Raw genomic sequence first — 21,290 nt, 5'->3', positions numbered from 1 at the left:
AGTTCAAAATCAACTGAAATTCATGTTCTACATTTCAAATCTGCTCACTCAGGAATGGATCCATAAATCTCACGAAAATAAAAGTTTCTGTCCTTTCTTCTTCCTATGCAGGAGATCCGGAAGGAGCTGGATTACAGCTTTACTAACACAAGAATATTTTCTTTGACTCAAGAAAACAAAACTCCATCTGAAATATTTTTGGAAGGAGAACATAGAGATACGCTCTAAGTTTTCAAATTCAATGTCAAGAAAGAAACAGCATTGTTTCTTCAATCATAAGACCACTTAAGTATTCCATTTTTTTTTCTGGAATAACAACTATCACCAATCTCTAAACAAAGACTGTTCTGATATTCCACAATGTCAATTGTCTTTTAAAAAATAATGTCTTCCCTGTAGTAGAAGGCAGAGACACAGAAGCATGGCTACTTAGGATTCTAGTAAATGAAGGAAAGAATCGCAAAGTCATAAAAGGTTTAATCAGGGGAAGTTTGAAAGAATAATATTCAGTAAAGAGGACTTTATAGTTTGCATTGCATTTTCCAAATGAGAAATGGCTAATTTATAATCAGATTTTTGGATTAACAGTTTTCAGATATTCTGTCTACAGAGAGGTATCGGATGAAAGGGAATTGCACATTTGAAATACAGAATACTTCACCAGAATGGAAAGCACATTAAAATAACTAAAACTGATGAAGACTGGGTTTTAGGGCTAATGTGTGATGTGAATTATATCTGCTGCTAGCCTTTACAGGTGGTGAATATGAACAAAATTCATATCTGCATGTACAATTTTATTTATTTATTTATTTATTTATTTTGAGATAGTCTTGCCCTGTCGCCCAGGCTGGAGTGCAGTGGCGCGATCTTGGCTAACTGCAACCTCCACCTCCCGGGTTCAAGCCATTCTCCTGCCTCAGGCTCCTGAGTAGCTGGGATTACAGGCATGTGCCACCACGCCCGGCTAATTTTTTGTATTTTTAGTAGAGATGGGGTTTCACCATGTTAGCCAGGCTGGTCTCAAACTCCTGACTTCAGGTGATCCACCTGCCTCAACCTCCCAAAGTGCTGAGATTACAGGTATGAGCCACTGTGGCTGGCCACTACAATTATTTTTCTATTTTTGTTCAGTAATTAAAGCTACATATGTAAAGTTACCAAGCGAAGTGTAGACGAAGGATGGCGGTTTTAGCTAGCTTTCAGCAGTAACTGATGTTGGTAAATCTTTATCAAGACTCTCCTGGTCCCCAAGTCCTGGCAACCTGATCCTCTCCAAATTTAGCAGCAAGGATGCTGGGAACCAGGCCTCAAAAGAACAAAAGCTTGAGGAGAATGGTGGAGGGCTAGAATTGTCACCAGTTGCTCAACTCTGGCCCATGTAAGAACGTAACTTGGCTCAAAGGAAAAATTCTACACAGCCAAAGAGTTTTATAGCCAATCTTATTTCAGAGATTAACACTTGAAAGTTTCCAAAGTCAAACTTGGTTAAGTGTTGACCAGCTCTCTGTTTTCCCTAGATAGATTTAGACTTGCATACCAGAAAAGAAGCTTACCTGGGATTCTTGTTGTTCAAGCTTAGTGCAATCTCATTGACAGCGTGTGGATGAGACATGACCATGTTGAAACCATACTAAAATTAACATGGAAAAAAAAGAAACACAAAGCATTGGGAGACAAGTTAGGGAACTGTCAGTATTGATTTAAAACCAAAAACCTGAAGTATCTACTTAATGAAACTTACACAATCATAAATGCACTTATGTCTCTAGTACATCACGGTTAAAGCATATTTCTCTATTAAAAATTTCAAGAATGCCAGCTGCAATAATTTGTGCCTCCAGTCCCAGCTTGAGCCAGGACAACCAGACCCATCTCTCCAAAAAAAAATAAAATAAAATAAAAATTTCGGCAATGATGCTATTATCAAAAGATCATCTTCCTATTTTTTATGATCTACATGTTTCTCTTTATTAAAATGATGCAAAGGCTCTAGCCCAGTGATTCTTAACCTTGGCTGCTCCTTAAACTCACCTGGAAGACTAAACAAAACATTTACTCTGAATTTCAATTACAGCGAGCTGGCACCTGAGTTTTTTAAGCTTCCAGGGTGACTCCACAGTATACAATAGATATAACATACAAAATGTATGTTAACAGACTATTTATGCTATCGGTGAGGCCTCCAGTTATATACAGATTTTTGACTACACCAGGGATCAGTGCCCCTCAGACCCCACAAAGTTCAAGGGTCAACTATATTCTTTCTCCTCAAAACTTACTCTCAGCTAAGAAAATACAAGCAATCAGAAAAAACATCTAGAAGCTTCTATACCACATCAATCTACCCACACAGATCTGTGGCTTACCTCCTCACCTCCTATTAAAGAGGAACTCTTCTGTGCTCCAAACTAAGGCCAACCCTTCCCATGAGTCCTTCCTCCATCCCATTCCCTCTCATCTGCTCATGAACATGGTATGTTCCAGAAATTCCTCCATTCCCCCTTATTTTTCCCTCTCTATGGACTCATTGCCATTAGCATAAAAACATGATGCAAATTCTCTTAAGCAACAATAAAAACCTCTCTTGATACCACAACCTGTGTTCAGCCACTGCCTCTCATTTCTCTGCTATTCTTTACAGCAAAACTCCTCCAGACATTCAGTATAAATCCTCACTTCCTGCTCATTCTTGAAACCACTCCAATCAAGCATTTCACCCCCACCATCCCAATGAACTGTCTGCCAAGATCACCAAAGACCTACACTTTGCTGAAGCCAATGGCCAATCCTCACTCCACATTTCACTTGACTTAGCAGCATCTAACAGAGCTGAATACTCCCTTCTCCTTGAAACATGTCCTTCACTTGGCTCCTAACTCCTTGGCTATTTTTCAGGCTCTCTAGCCAGCTTTTCTTCATCTCTCTGACATTTAAACAGAGATCCTTGAGTTCATATTTTGGACTTCTCTACTTCTCAGTCTACCCCTACTGATCTCATTCACCCTCCTGGCTTCCTATGCCATTTATATGCTAATTACTATCTCCAGCCCAGACCACTGCCTTGAAATCCAGACTGGCATATCCAACCACCCACCTAAGATCACTATTTGAATGTCTAAGGGACATCTCAAAGTTCAAATTCCCGGAACAGAATTCCTAACGATCTCCCTCAAATCCATCTATCCTGCAGTCTTCCCATCTTTTAGATGGCAACTCTATCTCACAGGTGCCCAAGACAAAAATCCTGGTGGCAGCCTCTACTCCTCGCCTTCTCCCTCATACCTAATGCTATTGCCTTTAGCATCAAAATAAAACCAGAATCACATCACCTCTCATCATCTCCACTCCTATGATCCTAGTTCATATGACCATCAAAGCTCACCTAAATGACTGCTAAGGGCCTCCTAAATGGTCTACTCCCTCTTGCCTTTGCCTGGCCAAGGTCAAACCTAAACACAAAAGCCAGAGTAGTCTCATGTTAAATTCAAGTGTCAGATTATGTCCTTATAACCATTCAATAGCTTTCCTCTCATAGTGAAGTCAATGTCCTCTCAGCAGCCTCTAAAGTTCTACATAATCAAACAGATGACACCTGACTTCATCTTCTATTGTTCTCCCTCTTACTTATTCTGATCCTGCCAAGCCTCCTTTCTGTGACTTGGGCAAACCAGACATTCCTGCCTCTGTGTCTCTGCACTTGCCCTTCTCTCTGCCTAGAATCTTCTTTCCCTAATATCCCTCCCTTTGCTTCCTCATTCAAGTTTTACTAGATGTTACCCTCTCAGTGACCCTTCCCTGGCTGGCCTATTTAAAACTCACATATATTTTCAGCAGTTCCTATTTCCTATTTTTTCTACAGTACTTAGTAATGGTTCTCTGGGTTCAAAGCCTTCCTGGGTCCAAATCCTGACCCCGCTACTTACTAACTATGTGCCTTAAGGGAAATTACTAAACTTCTCTGTGTCCCAGCTTCATCAGTAAAATGTGGAGAAAAATATTATTGATCTCACAGGGCTACTGACATGACTTAAGAGGTTTAAAAGCACTAGACCTGAAAAGTGTACCACGTAAGCATTAGCTTTCATTTCATCATTATTAATTGGAACATACACATTTTACCAATTTATTTGTTGGTCATCTGTCTCCCCTCCCTGGAAAGTAAGTTCCTTGGGCTACATATTTATTCGGGGCTATATTCTCAGTGCCTATGTGGAACAGGGGCTGTCTGGCAAAGCTCACAAAAGTACTGAAAGAATAAATGCATGTTTCCCTTCTTAAATTCAACGTAGCACCTTAGTGGGGTCAACCTGCATTACAATTACCCAAAGGAAGAATCTGTAGTTTCAACAATCTTCCAGGTGCTTCTTATAAAGATTAGGAACCACTGAGTCCAACTGCCAATAATTGTAACTTCTCGCCTGTTCGCCATATAAACCTTTGAGAACCCCTGTGTCTATCCACTCCTGGTGTTCTAGAGTTGTTTCATTATTACCCGCAACAGCAACTTATTCAATCTTTAATGGTCACAAACATTCACCAAGCAATCTAGTAAGTTTATCACTACAGGAGGAAAACACCTTTTCTTTAAATACATCGCAAATTATATATATTTATTAAAATATGAGGGCAATAAATTAAATCTTGAGCATTAGGATGAACCAGGCCTTTCTTTTTTAATAGAATCTCATTAAATCCTGGCATTTACTTCAAATAGAAATAATACAAAGAAACCAACGAGAACAAAATCTGAGTCTGTTTTTGTTTGTTGTTTGGTTTTTCTTCTTTTTAAAAAAAATTTCAACAGCTTTAGGGGTACAAGTAGCTTCTGGCAACACGGATAAATTGCAAGATAATGAAGTCTGGGCTTTTATTTTACCATCACCCAAGTAGTGTACATTGTACCCAGCAGTGATTTCTGAGTCTGATTAATTCAGGTTTTTTTTTTTTAAAGAACCAGAAGCTCCAACATACCTGATAATTCATGATGGCACGTAAACACATGATACAGACATGTACATCATCTTTCTTACTCACTAATCTTGAATTTTTCAGAGTTCTTCTGCTTGGCAAGGTATTATATCTACAAACAAAAAGAGAAACTTCTATAAAACAAGAGGTTACTTTCTTAGCATAGGCACATGCACTTAACAGACACTACTCTTTACCAGTACCAAAACAAGGATTGTAGGTTAAAACTACCACCAAATGGCAATGGTAAGATTGATTTCAACCTCTAAAATACAGCTTTATAATGTGTCACTTTGCCATAAGCCCATCTTGGGTATGCTTGTTAACACACTTTTTGGAGGTCTCAGAGACTAGTACAACTTTAAAAAATAACCACACAGCCACTGTGACCCAAGCATATATCATCTTCTTAATCTACATCTAAAGTTCTTCCCCTTCCTCTATCATTCTTATTTTAACCTCAGTCTTATATTTCTTTAATGGAATCACTTGTTAAGTACATGACTGTTTATTAGAAAGAGTTTTCATTTTTAGTTGATAGCAATAGCTTCCAGTGTAAAACAAAGTAATCTAAGATTAAGTTTTAAAAAGAAAGAGTAATTTCAATGGAATCAACTGCCTTTTGTAATTTAACAATTAATATAATTTAATTGTTACAAACAAACAATATAATTTAATATTCATATGCAGCAATGATCGAGAAGATACACTGACTAACGAAAACCAGTCTCTACGGAAAATGGGAGAGGTTATTCTCTACACTGCCGTATTTCTGCATCGCTTCGAAATATTAATGCATTTTCATTATTCCAGCAAGTAGACCAACCTTACACATTTATTTGTTTCTTTTTTTTTTTTTTTTTGGAGACAGAGTCTTGCTCTGTCACCAGGCTGGCGTGCAGTGGCACAATCTCAGCTCACTGCACCCTCCACCTCCCGAGTTCAAGCGATTCTCTTGCCTCAGCCTCTGTAGTCCCTGTAGCTGGGACTACAGATGAGCGCCACCATGCCCCGCTAATTTTTGTATTTTTAGTAGAGACGGGGTTTCACCATGTTGGCCAGGATGTTCTTGATCTCTTAATCTCGTGATCCACCCACCTTGGCCTCCCTAAGTGCTGGGGTTATAGGCGCGAGCCACCGCGCCCAGCCTTATTTGTGTTTCTTAAGAGATGTAATGTAGCACATTCTTTCTTTTTATTTATTGATCCAGTTATTGATCTATATTGCAACAGTCTCTTTCTAAGAAGCCAAAATGTCCCTGTCATTATTTTCTGGAGTGTAGAAAGCAACAAAATTAATTAGAATAATATTCTGCTTCCCAAACATTAACACAAAGGGCTTCTATTTGTTGCAGTAGATCGCTAATCTCAAATATATTTTTCTGGACCAACATTTAAAATATATGTAATATGACATATCACATACATACTTATTAACATTTAAGGACTTTAGAAGATACACAATATATAAATGTCAATAAAAACAATGAGAAACTTGTTTATTAGTTATATTCTATGCTCAAAAACAATAGAGCTAAACTTTTTTCTAAAATGTATGGTATTTGGTTTAAAAATTATTTTCTCCAATTGTTTGTTTATATAAAAACAGAGTAGTAATAAAAGGTAGTATCTGAACTTGTATGTCTAAAATAATAACATTATAAATTTAAAAACCACCATCACGGCCAGTAACAGTAACAACAAAATCATAGCACTGACAGCTGAAGAGCTATGGTATCATTTACTCCAATCCTTTCTTGATACAGTTAAGAAAACGGAAGCCCCGAGACATTACATCTACATGGCAAATAAGAGATGAGATGAGACCAGGCAAAACCACAAGTCTCCTCACTGCGATTTAGGACAGTCACTTTCTACCAGTTGCTCATCATCAACTTGACTCACCAACAATCTGCTGGGTGATCATGCGAAAAGCTACCGCCTACAGCTGTCTGTGCTGGCTAGTTCCTTATCAAATGTTCACATCCTGTCATCCTGGCAGTGTTTCCTGCTTCAGTCCTAGATAGGTGTCATTTCTCACCGTGTATAATTATTTCACCACGGAGAATTAAGTCTTAGTTTGTCAAAAACAGCAGCATATAGGCATCTCTTATAGAATACAGTGGCCAATACTTTGGTAAGCAAGTTTCTCTTTTTAAATCTTTATTCTATATATCACACTTATTAGGAAAGTGAGGATATTTTTTGACTTAACAGGAAATTTTGCTCTATATTTTCGAAACATTTTAAAAAGGATTTCCTCTCATTAAATAAATGCACCCTGAGAAATGTCATAATTCTTTTCTTCTGAAAATATACTTTCAAAGGACTCAACTTAAACACAGAAGACTAGATTTTAGGGACTATGCCATGGGTTAGCATGTACATTAATCAATTCTTCATCACACACGTTTTATGGAATCTGACTAACTGGATATATGCTTTCTTTGCTTTAATTACCATGTGAGTAAATGACTACTTTAAAAAAAAAAAAAAAACAGATTTTGAATTCAGCTCCAATGCATGATGTTGATACCATGTATTTTTTGGAGACAAGGGTCTCACTTTGTCACCCAGACTGAAGTGCAGTAGCATGATCACAGCTCCCTGAAGCCTCAAACTCCTGGGCTCAAGAGACAATGGCCAGCTAATTTTAAAAAATTTTTTTTTTTTGTAGAGACAGGGTCTTGCTCTGTTGTCCAGGTGGGTATCGAATTCCTGGCTTCCCAAAGTGCTGAGATTACAAGTATGAGCCACTGTGTCTGGCAGAAGCTCACACTATCTAATAACCACTTCCCTGAGATGGCTTTACTGACCCTAAAACAGCAACAGAATTAGGACTTACAAGTTATTGGCCACTTTACCACAACAAGAACACCTAGACAAGGTAAGCAATCTAGAGGAAATGGCCTCTGGTTCTCGCCACCAGCCACAGGAAATCAAACCAAATCTCTTTTTTAAGCCCCAAAGTTGTCTTTAGTAAGCACCTATTGTTTATGCTAAACATTACTGAGATGGTCTAGGTTTAGGTCTGCCTTAAGAGAGAGGGCTAACTAGATAAGGGGATCATCACGTTCTTCCTCAATCACCCTGTAGGATGTCTCCTAGAAGACCTTTTTAGATGGAGAGCTGGTCCTGATCTACCCGATAAAGCAAATTTGCAGATTTCTATGATGAAGCCAAATCCCCCCACAATACACAGGACTGAAGAACCAAATATCATTAGAAAAATTCAGTTTTGAAAATCTTACTATCTGGTGTTGTAAATGTCTACCTAGATGTCAATAAGGCTGAATTCGGTGATGAACAGTTTCCACAGGAAAAAAGATGAGGCTAACTGATTAGTGCCCCAAAACTCTACTAAATATATGAGTCACACTGATTCACTTAAGTAAGGTTTAAAAAAAAAAAAATCACAGAAGTATTCCGTTACCAAATAATATTCAAACTGCTCAAATGAAACTAGTTATAACTATATAATAATGTATGTACATGATGCTGTTGCATAATCATCTTAACACAAATAAATCAATTCAAAATACTATCTTTGAAAGAGAGGATAAGGCAGCCTGCATCCGGTCCTTTGCCACAGCCCTTTAGGCTAAACTTTCTTCGTTTTCCAAACACTGATCACCCTAGTTTACCTATTTGAATAAACTTTCTACAAAGGCCTGAGCTTTGCAGGGATTAAGCCAGTGACTCAGTAGGAGGCATAAGTACCTCCGTGGTAAACTAACACCCTTGGCATGTGTTCTGTCACAGAAGTACATAAAGTGAAACCAGTTACTATAGTATTTTCTTCCTGAAGCTATTATGAAACTTCACACAATTTGAGCAGAGCCAAATTGGAGAGTGTCCCTCCAATTCACTGTGTACTCTTCAAAAGCTCCAGTGAGAGGCAGCATCAGTTTCTCCATGGACTCCTATGGACAATTGGGGCACATGAGCTTTATTTAGTCCTGTCCCATGTAATACATCTTGCATGATCCCAGACTCTGTCAACAGCTAATGGTGCATGTTCCCTAAACCGAAATTTGACATCAGTTTCAGCAGCAATGTACTCCCCTGGGCCCTCCTCTCCACCAGTAGTTCTCAAATCTCAGAGGAGGGAGAGGCAGGAGAGGAGAAGGAAGACGAGGAGGAGGGAGAGGTGCTTTGAAGATACTCCAACTCCATCCTGCCCCTGCCAGAGGCTGCCAGGCTGCTGGTTTTCACTGTGATTGCAGCTACTGGTTTTCAAGGCTACTGTGGAACTGGAGAGGGAGGGATGGGAATAAGAACAAGTTAAAATGCCACAAACCTTCCTGCTCTGAGAATCAGTCCCTTTTCTTGAATAGATGCTCCCCGGGTTACTGCGAGACTTTAATTTCTAAAGTTCCGAAAAAGTTTATTCCAGTAATTTTGCCAGTTTTCTTATCACTTTTATGGATGAGAACATTTTCAGAGGGCCTTAATTCAACCATTTCACCAGCCTTCCATAACAGACATTTAGAGACTATATCCTGTCCAACCTACTCATCCTGAAGCATAACTTTCAAGTTGATGGGAACCAGTCTAAGAAGGTGCTGGAATAATCAGGTCTCTCTGGTGACTTGGGGGAGGTTCCCTGAGATGTGAGGATTGGAAAGGACTCCCTCAGATTCCAAACAGAAAAACAGGAAATGAAATATGGAGAAGTTGTGACCCACTTCCTGGACCACTAAGGCTGATTATCTAAATGCCATCCTGATAGCCTTTCTTCTCCCAGGCTGGCAAGCAGAGCCTTTGGGGCCCTGGATGTCTGTACACAAAAGAAGGTCTTCCCAGAGGCAGAAAATAGCTGAGTCTAATTTTTGGAGCTCCTGCCATTTGTAGAAAAATCCAATGGGGAAGGGATATCTAGGGCTGATTTCGTAGGGAAACTAACAGCACCAAATTTCCCAGGCCCTCTTCTACATCAACTTACAGAGCTGCCTGCTAATTTTCCACAGAACTAAAACTCTAAATGTTACCCTAGCATTCAAAGATGAGATTCTGTCTTGGAGGAGTTGCCAGTTAGAATTCACAAAGCTCTGTGAATGCAGAAAGAAGCAGATTATAGATTACAAAACTGACTTAAGATCATAACCAAACAAATTACTCCAAACCCTTGTATTAGTGTTATGCATATCTCAGCAGGTACCAATAGTTATACATACATAAAATATTAATAAAAGAAAAAGTTGTAAGTCAATGCTAGTATGAGTGGTAGACATTAAAAAACTAAGCAATTTTACAAAAAAAAATTTTTTTTTGAGACAGAGTCTCACTCTGTTGCCCAAACTGGAGCGCAATGACGCGATCTTGGCTCACTGCAACCTCTGTCTCCTGGGTTCAACCAATTCTCCTGCCTCAGCCTTCCAAGTAGCTGAGATTACAGGCATGTACCACCACGCCCAGCTAATTTTTTTGTAGTTTTAGTAGAGATAGGATTTCACTATGTTGGCCAGGCTGGTCTTGAACTCCTGGCCCCAAGTGAGCTGCCTGCCTTGGCCTCCCAAAGTGCTGGGATTACAGATGTGAGCCACCACACCCAGCCGCAAGTATCTTTTTTTTTTTTTGAGACAGGGTCTCACTTTGTCACCTAGGCTGAAGTGCAGTGGCATGATCTCGGCACATTGCAGCCTGGACTTCCCATGTTCAAGTGATCCTCCTGCCTCAGGCCCCCAAGAAGCTAAGACCACAGGCAGCGCCACCACGCCCGGCTAAGCAAATGTTTTTTAAGAAACCTACACAGAACATTTCCTATTTAGTACTAAGGTGACAACTGCACCCAGCCACCTACTTAATGCTCAACAATGAATCTATCAAGGAACACAAATGAAACACTTCAACCTGCACAGCGCCAGCAGCAGGCGCTATAGGGAAAGAAGCTATTTTTGTTAGTGAGCTCCAACCACCAAGTGAAACCTGAATTTTTGACAGGAGGGCAAAAAGAAAGCAAGGCCAGCAAAGAAAACCCGGAGAAGCAGTTCTCATGGATCTGCCGAACCACAGATCAGGAATTTCTCTTGCCAGATACCTGTTCGTAGGCTGAATTATATATAAAGCTAGTTAGTGTTCTGGTTAAAGTCATGTTTTGCTGACCTTAAACCATTACTCATCACAAAAGAGTCAAAAAAAAAAAAAAAAGGAGCGGGGGGTAGCTACGAAATTTTGAGCTAGTCCTTCATGTTTAAAAATATAAAGTAGTACGTTCTTAAAAATAATAACAATGGGTGGTAAACGTAAGTACTAAGTGGTGTGTCTATGAAAGTTCTTGGAGTGGAGGAGAAAGACCTCTACTCATAAGCTAAAAAGCTAGAAGAAATCAAACACTGGATTTACTCAGAGATTTATATCTGTAATGATATGGTTTGGCTGTGTCTATAACCAAATCACACTCTGAATCGTAGTTCCTGTAACCCCCATGTGTCACGGGAGGGACCCAGTAGGAGGTAATTGAATCCTGGGGGTGGTTACCTCCATGCTGTTCTCATGATACTGAGTTCTCATGAGATCTGATGGTTTCATAAGAGGCATTTCTCCCTTTGCTCAGTACTTCTTGTTGTCGCCATTGAAGGACATGTTTGCTTCCCCTTCCACTAGGATTGTAAGTTTCCTGAGGCCTCCAGAGCCATGCTGAGATGTGAGTCAATCAAACCTCTTTCCTTTATAAATTACCTGTCTTGAGTATGTCCTTATGGCAGCGTGAGAACAGGCTAATACAAGTAAAGTATCAAGCACTTAGAAAACACCAAAATGGGCCAGGTGCCATGGTTCTCGCCTATAATCCCAGCACTTTGGGAGGCCAAGAGTTCAAGACCACACTGGCCAACATGGTGAAACCCCACTCTACTAAAAATACAAAAATTAGCTGGGTGTGGTAGTAAGCGCTTATAATCCTAGCTACTTCGGAGGGTGAGGCAAGAGAATTGCTTGAACCTGGGAGGCAGAGGTTGCAGTGAGCCGAGATCACGCCACTACATCCCAGCCTGGGTGACACAGTGAGACTCCGTCTCAAAAAAAAAAAAAAACAACCCACCAAAATGGAAGCCGTTGCTCACCCAGTAATATCCTGAACTAATTGTGATCACCCATCTATTGTCTCAACAATATATGCATATTTCTAGACATTTAGACTTATTCTAGTATGTGAGTTGTGTACATGTCTGTCTTTCTCCCTGAGCTTCAATACCCAGACTGCATAATACCGCAGAACCCTGAAAGAATGTTTCCTGAATTGAACTAATCAGGCTTTCCGGGAGTCTAGCAAGAAGGTTTTCCACAAGCCTTCTATGGAGCTTCCATGCCAACATTTGTAAGATTCATAATATCTAAGCCCTAATGGGAACACGTAAAAGAAAAGGTATATTTTCTCTGTTACAAAAAGCATTTTTGTAAGCAAAATGCAGTCTGTCACACTATTCAGATCTCAAACTAATATCTACCTATAAATAAAGAATAGTATAAAACTCCCTTGGAAGCTGATGTAAGGGTTCAACCCACTGAAATGTAACACCAATGAGGTATGTTACAGAATTTGGCAGAATTGTACCAGTCTTTTACGGTTCCAAGGTCTGGGCTAATAGAACTTTAACCAAGAGTTGGGGTTTTAGGTTTCCTCTTTCTTACCCTTCAGACATGACATCACTTGGACATATTTTTTCTATCAATTAAACTCATAAAATATATGATGCTAAAAAAAGGAGCCAGGCATTTTTCTGACTGTCTCTACAGCCAAAAGAAATAGAGCTGAAACAGTCGAATCCAGATAATTCAAAGGAGAGGAAGAGGGATCAAGAAGAGACAGAGTGAAAGAAAGAAAAAAGTAAACAAAAATCCTCGTGAACTTTTTTTTTTTTTGAGATGGAGTCTCACTCTCTCGCCCAGGCTGGAGTGCGGTGGCGTGATCTCAGCTCACTGCAAGCTCTGCCCCCTGGGTTCATGCCATTCTCCTGTCTCAGCCTCCCGAGTAGCTGGGACTACAGGCGCCCACCACCATGCCCGGCTAATATTTTGTATTTTTAGTAGAGACGGGGTTTCACTGTGTTAGCCAGGATGGTGTCAATCTCCTGACCTTGTGATCCGCCCACCTCGGCCTCCCAAAGTGCTGGGATTACAGGTGTGAGCCACCGCGCCCGGCCCCTCATGAACTTTTAAATCAGGCACTGAAATGCTGTCTATATGTCCCATTAGAGGACCAGATAAGAGCTAGCTCAGAGCTTCTAATCAAAGGTTTCAGTGCATACTTTTTGAACGGAGCAAATGAAAGGGGAGGCTGGCGACCCATCATGTGAATGGAGAGTCATTATTAGCCTGCTTTTTCTGATTTTTCATTATATTATATTTGTCAAAGGCATTTGCTACTGGGGGGCTAATTAATCAGGACATAGTCCCATGTAAAATGTGTCCAAGGAAACCATCTCACTCCTGTGACCTTTAAGTGGATATATTTCTATGTTCTTCCCATATTATCCCCTTTTCCAAAACCTACAAAATCACTGCCAATGAGCTGCAGTGATGATTTCACAGACTAACCTTCAGAATAGTACAGAAACTGGCTCTAACGACTTGCAGCCAGGCTCATCTCTTCATTGTCTCCTAAAGGAAGCATGCAGTCTTACCACTGAACCTTGCTCAGACCACTCTCCTGCTTCTCCCTTTTCCCAGCCACTCCTCCAGGTCTTACTCATTGTTGTTTCACATCCACACCAAGTCTCATGAATCACTCCCTAGGTTCTGCTGTTTACTCTCACCTCCACATTTCCGTATTGTTAGAGTTCGTTACACTCACACGACATTTCACATATATGCTCATGTACACAAGCATGTGTACACACAAACATACGTATACTTAAGTCCCTTGTCAGCCACAAATCATATACAAATACATTATTTAATAAATCTTTCTGTCTCCTCAACCCTTGGCAAGGCACCCTTTACATACTAAGTCCATAATCAATCTTGCCCGTGAAGGCACTGGACCACAGCTATAAGAATTTGCTGAGGCCTCTTCAGTGTTTCCTCCAATCCTTGATGAACCACTTCAATTCAAATCCTGCCTCCTTCACTTACTGTTCCACCCAAGGCAAGTTGTTTAACTACTACTTCAGGCCCCAGTTTCCTCACAGTGGTAGTAACGGCAGCAATCTCACAGAGGCAGTACATTGTGATCGGCAAATCCCCTGAGGCCCTTAGTACAGTGGCTGCCACACAGCGGACATTTAAGGAAAGCCTTTCTCACCAATAAAAATTACATCAATGCTATCTATATCTTTGTACTACTGAAAAATACTTGTAAGAATTACTTCTATGAAAACCATCGCCAGGAATGGGATTGCAGTGTTAAAAATACATAAACAAGGACCTACATTTGAATTCTTCATCTCTTCACGTAAATCCACTAAGTACACTAGTGGCAAATATTCAGGTAAGGGCTATTCACGAAATGCCATTCCATTAAAGTAATTATCTTGCCTAGGCATGGTGGCTCACACCTGTAATCCCGGCACTTTGAGAAGCTGAGCAGGAGGACTGTTTGAGACCAGGAGTTTGAGAGAGGCCTGGGCAACACAGTGAGACCATATCTCCACAGAAAAAATTAAAAATTAGCCAGGCATGGTGGCACACACCTGTAGGCCCAGCTACTTGGGTTGCTGAAGGGGGAAGATTTCTTGAGCCCAGGACGTTGAGGCTGTAGTGAGCTATGATTGTGCCACTACACTTCAGTCTGGGCAACAGAACAAGATCCTGTCTCAAGAAATCATCATCACCGTCATCATCATAAGAAAAACAATTCTTGCTCTTAAGAAAAACAAACTCTTGCTCTGGAGGAGTGTAGAAGAAATATTAATGGTAGTTAGTGCATTAAAGGCAATGTGGATCTTGGTGTTGTTTTTAAAGAAAAGATATTTGAAAATAAACCATTGCAATGGGAATATGTAAACTATGGGCATATTCAGGAAAGTAAAAGAAGACAAAAAATTTTTAAGGAAAAAATGAGCAGGATTATATAATTGTTTTGTAATTATCATCCTTGGTTACAAGGATCAATAGCAACGGTGAATCTTGGTTTCTGTCTCATGACTCTCTGTCTCCACTGGACAGCTCTCCACCTCCCTCATAAAGCACCTGCTCCTGAAAGGACAGGTCTTCCCTCTTTCCCTAGCACACTTTATCTTCATATAGGGCTGTGCTCAACTCATGTTCTTTCACTTCTCCTCCACCTGGAGCAACCTTTCCTTACCCTGAGGACCAACTCTGGACATTGCCTGAAGTCCAGTTTAAATTTGTCCCTTCCTCCAAACCCTGAGTTAGCACTCCACCTCTTTCTTTAAAAACTCATTTACTTACTATGTCATTTCTTACTCGAGTTAATGGCATTAATTTGGACCTTATTAAAAATCAGAAAGTATTTTCTCTTGCATCTGAAATAACACAGACTTTGTCCTCACAGATCTGATGTGCACATATGTCCCTATATAGCATTGTTAAATTTAGTAAGCTTTGTAGCCACGCCGACAGAAACCTGTCTTAACTGAAGGCACACCACATTCTAATTTTAGGAGACAATATAAACCAGGTCTCTACTGCATCAATAACAATAGTTTTCCTCTAGCCTGACAAATACACGGTAATACAGAATCCAATAGCTGATATGACTCAAGGGGTATGTTATGACATAAAATGTTTAACAATCAATTTTGAATAATTAAAAAGTAAAGTATGACTACAAGGAGGAAAAGGTATGTCAACATTAGAATTTGGTAAACAAAAAAACAAACAAACAAAAAAAACACTTGTATTTAGAACTCAGTGTTTTTCTTTTTTTTCTTGAGATTGAGTCTTGCTCTGTCGCCCAGGCTGGAGTGCAGTGGCATGATCTCAGCTCACTCAACCTCTGCCTCCCAGGTTCAAGCGATTCTCATGCCTCAGCCTCTCAAGTAGCTGGGATTACTGGTGTGCACCACCCCACCCAGCTAGTTTTTGTTGTTGTTGTTTGTATTTTTAGTAGAGACAGAGTTTCACCATGTTGGCCAGGCTGGTCTCGAACTTCTGACCTCAAGTGATCCTCCCACCTTGGCCTCCCAAAGTGCTAGGATTACAGGTGTGAACCACTGTGCCCAGCTGAACACAGTGTTTTTCACTTTTTCTTTAATCATGCCCATTTACAATGTGTTTTAAATTTCCTGAAATCTCATTTTTTTCTTCCAAGATTAACCAATCCTTTTGCCAAGTGGTATCAGATAAGATTACTATATCTGTCTTATTATCGGGAGATTAAAAAGAAGGAACTAAAATCTGCATTTGGGTACAGAAGACCTATACTAATTAAACAAGCTACCAGAATAAATCATCTTCATAGAGCATGAATTTATATATTTTTTCTTTTTCAAAAAAAAAAAAAACCAACCTGTGCTATTAAAATGCAAGATACTGTAAAGGTTCAAATTCTAAAAATGAGGAATCATAATATGATAACAGAGTGTATCAAAGTTTAAAAGGCAGCAGGCTTTATTCTAGTACGGCATGTCGGCACAAAGCCACAAGGTTATCATATTATACCATGGAGAGCAGTCGGAACGCCCTGCCACCATGCCCTGTGAGCTCGCTTGGATGTCGTTTTCACCCATGACTTATGAGATTTTCCGGTTTGAAGCCTCATCATCAGTGTGTAAATTGAAGCTGCTCCAGAGGCAAGAGGGGAGAAGCAGCTCTAATGGCAATGGAACTGAAAATACTCAGGCAGAGAAACCAATCTGGTGGTGCCATGAGAGATTAATGAAACCAGAGGAGGAGGAGACAGCAGGACGAGAAAGGACAAAGTAGAAGAGGCGAAGAAAATCAGAAATGAGGTGGTAGAAAGAAAAGGGAGGATGATAAAAAGAAAGCCAAAAGTGAAGGCAGTGTGTGCAGAAGAGAAAGAAAGGGGAGAGGAGGAGGAAGAGGAAAAAATGTAAACAATCTTTGGGTACATGCAAAGCAACATGTACCACATGCCTGTATTTCTGATTGTTGTTTTTATGTCACAGATGCTATATCCAATGACCAAATACAGAATTAAAATCCAGACGTAAATCCACGAACCACAAGAGCTAGAAAACTATTGATATACATTGTTCAAAAAACAAAACAAAAATCTAAGCTTCAAGTCCTTAAGTGGCATGAAAGTTACTGCCTTGTCGGCTTTCTTGAGCTACTAGAAACCATACAGCAGAATCAAAGGAAATTTCAATGTTCTGTTCTTGAGCTTGAAATATTAAAACACAAAAGAGAAGAATATGGTATTGGTTTCTTAGCTGGTCATCTTCAAGCACACCTGCCAACCAGAAACAGCACATATATAATTCCTGCTTTTTTCCAGATACAATTTCCCTATCTCCATGCTTTTGGTCTGACTTTCCAATGTGAAATTAATTCTAGCAAGATCCACCTTGAACAAAATTGTGAAGCAGAACAAGCTGGCCTTGGATGTCCCTCGACCTCCAGCATCCAGGGTTACATTCCTCTTTGAATCTGGGAAGTTTCACAAATTTTCCCGATTCTTCTGCTCTACTGGAAAAAATACTTTAAAAAGTAAGCATACTGAATTATTAACCAGAAAAACGAATCCTTATTAAGCTGGTAGCTTGGCAATAAATGATACTTTCTAAGTGTCCAATGATAGAAAACCAAATTACAATGTACTTTGTAAATTAAATCCCTTACAAATAATTAGTTAAACTAGTAGTGAAAATTTCCATTCTAGTATCAAGGTGAACAGGAAATTCTTCAGACAATCAGCCCATATATTCCTGCCCACATGTGAAGCTGATGCAGATTAGCAGGTTGCATAACCCTTGGCCTATTGCAAATATAATGAGGTGAATTGAAACACTGCTCTTAATAGTGAATCAATTCATTCTAAACCCATTAACTGTTTCTTCCAGTTCTAAACAAGGAAAATGTGAATGATTTACTGGAGGTATCATACTCAAACATCAAATCCTTCAGCAGAACTGAACTTCATTACAGAGAAATGCTTAACTTTCCATGACCGAAACCCAAGTCAAAGGGACAAGAGGTAATTAGGCAACCAAATGCAAAGGTCTGAATGCCACATTTTCACTGACTGCAATTTGACATATGGATTCTACTACAATGACTGAAAACCCGGAGTGATCGTAAACACTTAGAGAAATAATGTCCTCTTGCCAGAGCATGCCTGAAATAAGACAGAAACACTTTAAGCAAGAAAGAGTAAGTAAGGGGGTAGGATAGAAAAAAATGAAAAGAAAGAGTAAGCAACATTTTGGAATGAGGGTCTTATTAATAAAATTTTGTATGAAAATCATGAACCATAGAAAACCTTTATAAACTTGTTCTAGATGATATCTCTGTCCTGACAGGCAGGAGTTTGATTTATCCACCAATATACAATTTGTTCTAAGTGTTATGCCTGACAAATAAGAAGCACAAAAATATTTTTCCATGAATGAATGATTGTAGGTATGAGTGAACGAACAATCTCAGCAACATTAAACCCATTACTGGTATAGGTGGTCAGCACCAATCTTCCCTTAGCATGGTACTATTTTAGCCAGGAGAGATGAGAAAGGGAATACATAGGAAGAAATATAAGGTTGACAACTGGCCGGGCGCAGTGGCTCATGCCTGTAATCCCAGCACTTTGGGAGGCCAAGGCGGGCAGATCATCTGAGGTCAGGAGTTCGAGACCAGCCTGGCCAACATGGTGAAATCCTGTCTCTACTAAAACTACAAAAAAAAAAAAGAAAAAAGAAAAAAAAATTAGCTGGGTGTGGTGGCAGGTGCCTGTAATCCCAGCTACTTGGGAGGCTGAGGCAGAAGAATTGCTTGAGCCCGGGAGGTGGAGGTTGCAGTGAGCCAAGATTGTGCCACTGCACCACAGCCTGGATAACAAGAGTGAGATTCCATCTACAAAAAAAAAAAAAAAAAAAAAAAAAGGTTGACAATTGAAGCATACCTAATCAAAGGAACACTGCTTAATGGCGTCTCACTAACACAAATTATCACTATGGCATTCTGTACCTATGGCTAAGAAAACACCCCAGAGCACACAACCTGAGCTACCACTGGAGAGATGAAAGAGAGCAGAAGGACAAAGGGTAACAATGGGCTCTTTAGATCCCCAGATCTCCAACTGCTGCCTCTATCCTGGAAACAGTACCTCCACCAGGATGTCAACATTTCCCTGGTTTCAAAACCTTATCTGCCTATAAGACTACCCTGTTGTATCACTCGGCAGCAGAATTTCCTCATCTTTTGTGCTGAATCAAGGTATGGTGTTTCCAGAAGCTAAATAAAGTTATCAAACATCACCCAAGGAAAGAGCCCATGAACTCCTAAAGAAACTTTCATTTAGAGTCATTGTAAATGAAAGCGCTCTGTGGCAATTTATGAGATACAGTGCCCAGAATCATCAAAAGAAGTAGGACCCTGTTGTCCCAGTACATCCTGCCAAAGTTGCCTCCTGATTAAACGAACTCACCGCAGTGCAGAATGTCTTCCAGAGCGGGAGACACTGTTGCCCACAGGTGAGGGCAGGTTGCTCCCTCTGTGCAGGTCCTCGATGGACCTACTCCAGGGCTTTGATTTGTCCACTGAGCTCTCCACAGTACTCTCCACACTTTCAAAGTCAAAACTAAAACAAAAGAGAAATGCCATTGAAGACTGAAAAATTCACATTCACATGTTTAAATGAACAGGTATAACTTGCTGTTCTTACAATACATCTGCACCTTAGTATGGAAAGTCTCTGTAAACAAAGAAGACTGGAAAGGAAATACAACGGAATTTCTGTGGGCTCAGTGTTAGCTTTAAAAATACAGAATGACAAATAATGAGTCTGGCAAAAGAATAATGGAACCATGAACAGCAAAAATTAAATAGTGATATATTATTTGTATTTTATTTTATACGGCTTGCTAACTTACCAGTCGCTAACGCTGGTATGATGGAAGGGGGAAAAGATCTTACAGCTGTCTTCATTTTGCTTTAACAAGTCAATATGTTAGGCTTATACTAATTTATTCCTACCCATCAATTTTCACTGAGCATTTTCTCCCAGTGTGTTGGCAAGTGTACTTTTCCAAGCATATGTGATACATTACTAGCAAAGTTATGGATTTGCTTTGATTTTGGAATCTCCTCCCAGTGTGGTGCTCTTTAAAGTCAGACTGTTGTTTCTCTGACATTTTTTGAGGTTATTACTCATGTTAACCATGTTAGAATAAATGACAACTTAAGTTGCTCATTCTTATATAGTTTTAGGAACAAAGTTTTTAAACAGACAGGCTTTTGTGCTCCATACATTTCCCCCCTCACAAAGTCAGTAACTCTGCTTTCTCAAAAAAAAAAAAAAAAAAAAAAAAAGGAATTGTATTAATTGTTTCTATCCATATCAACACCTGATCAGACAGTAGAACAATCAGAAGGCAGCTACACTTAATATCCTCAGGAAAATTTTAGAGGATACTGCAGAAGAAAAAACAATAATACATACAATAAATCTAAGTATAACTTTATAAAAGTATAACTGCCAAAATAAAGTATTTGGTTAGAATCTGCATCTGAAAATTGGTGATGACTTTCACCTATAAAAGACTAATCAGAGAGCAGAGACTGACGCACAAAGTCCATGGAGGCATCTGATCACAATTTTGTCATGCCTTTGGCTGCAGGAGGGAATGTTGAACATAAAAGAGTTTGAATGAGGTAATCTAATAAAATTTTAACTGCTAAAAGGAGAAAGCTATCACTGAGATGACAGAAGGTAAGACGAGGAGGGCATCCTGAAATCACTCGTGGCACTGACGCCCTCGCTAGGCTACTCTGCAGCTCCCATGCCATTCAGCGTGTGTTCCTCTCAGCTCATCCTCACTCTCACACAGCAGAAAAAGGAAACACACATAGAAATGAGTGCTTCTAGGCTGGGCGCAGTGGCTCACGCCTGAAATCCCAACACTTTGGGGAGGCTGAGGCGGGTGGATCATCTGAGGTCAGGAGTTTGAGAGCAGCTTGCCCAACATGGTGAAACCCCATCTCTGCTAAAAATACAAAAATTAGCTGGGCAAGCTGGCCAGTGCTTGTAACCCCAGCTTCTCGGGAGGCTGAGGCAGGAGAATCACTTGATCCTGGGAGGCGGAGGTTGCAGTGAGCCCAGATCATGCCACTGCAGTGCAGCCTGGGTGACAGAGTGAGAGTCTATCTCATACAGAAAAGAAAAGAAAAGAAAAGAGAAGAGAAGAGAAGAGAAGAGAAGAGAAGAGAAGAGAAGAGAAGAGAAGAGAAGAGAAGAGG

At 39.9% G+C, this 21,290-nt stretch overlaps 1 protein-coding gene across 5 annotated transcripts in view; it reads right to left on the bottom strand.

Moving 5' to 3' along the window:
- Positions 1-21,290, bottom strand: part of FMNL2 (formin like 2) — a 315,818-nt gene that overhangs the window by 66,933 nt on the left and 227,595 nt on the right. For 4 of the 5 annotated variants that reach the window (XM_023217434.1, XM_023217437.1, XM_023217438.1 and 1 more), the window contains exons 6-8: positions 19,480-19,632; positions 4,975-5,083; positions 1,557-1,633 (exon numbers count right to left, since the gene is read on the bottom strand). In XM_023217434.1, the coding sequence (XP_023073202.1) occupies positions 1,557-1,633; positions 4,975-5,083; positions 19,480-19,632 (339 nt within the window). The remainder of the gene's footprint in view (positions 1-1,556; positions 1,634-4,974; positions 5,084-19,479; positions 19,633-21,290) is intronic. The other variant, XM_023217436.1, reaches the window with a different exon arrangement.

The sequence above is a fragment of the Piliocolobus tephrosceles genome, chromosome 11 (genome assembly GCF_002776525.5).
Source record: "Piliocolobus tephrosceles isolate RC106 chromosome 11, ASM277652v3, whole genome shotgun sequence".
Classification (NCBI taxonomy): domain Eukaryota; kingdom Metazoa; phylum Chordata; class Mammalia; order Primates; family Cercopithecidae; genus Piliocolobus; species Piliocolobus tephrosceles.
Note: the sequence above shows the minus strand (reverse complement) of the source record. Positions and strands in the feature narration are given on the sequence as shown.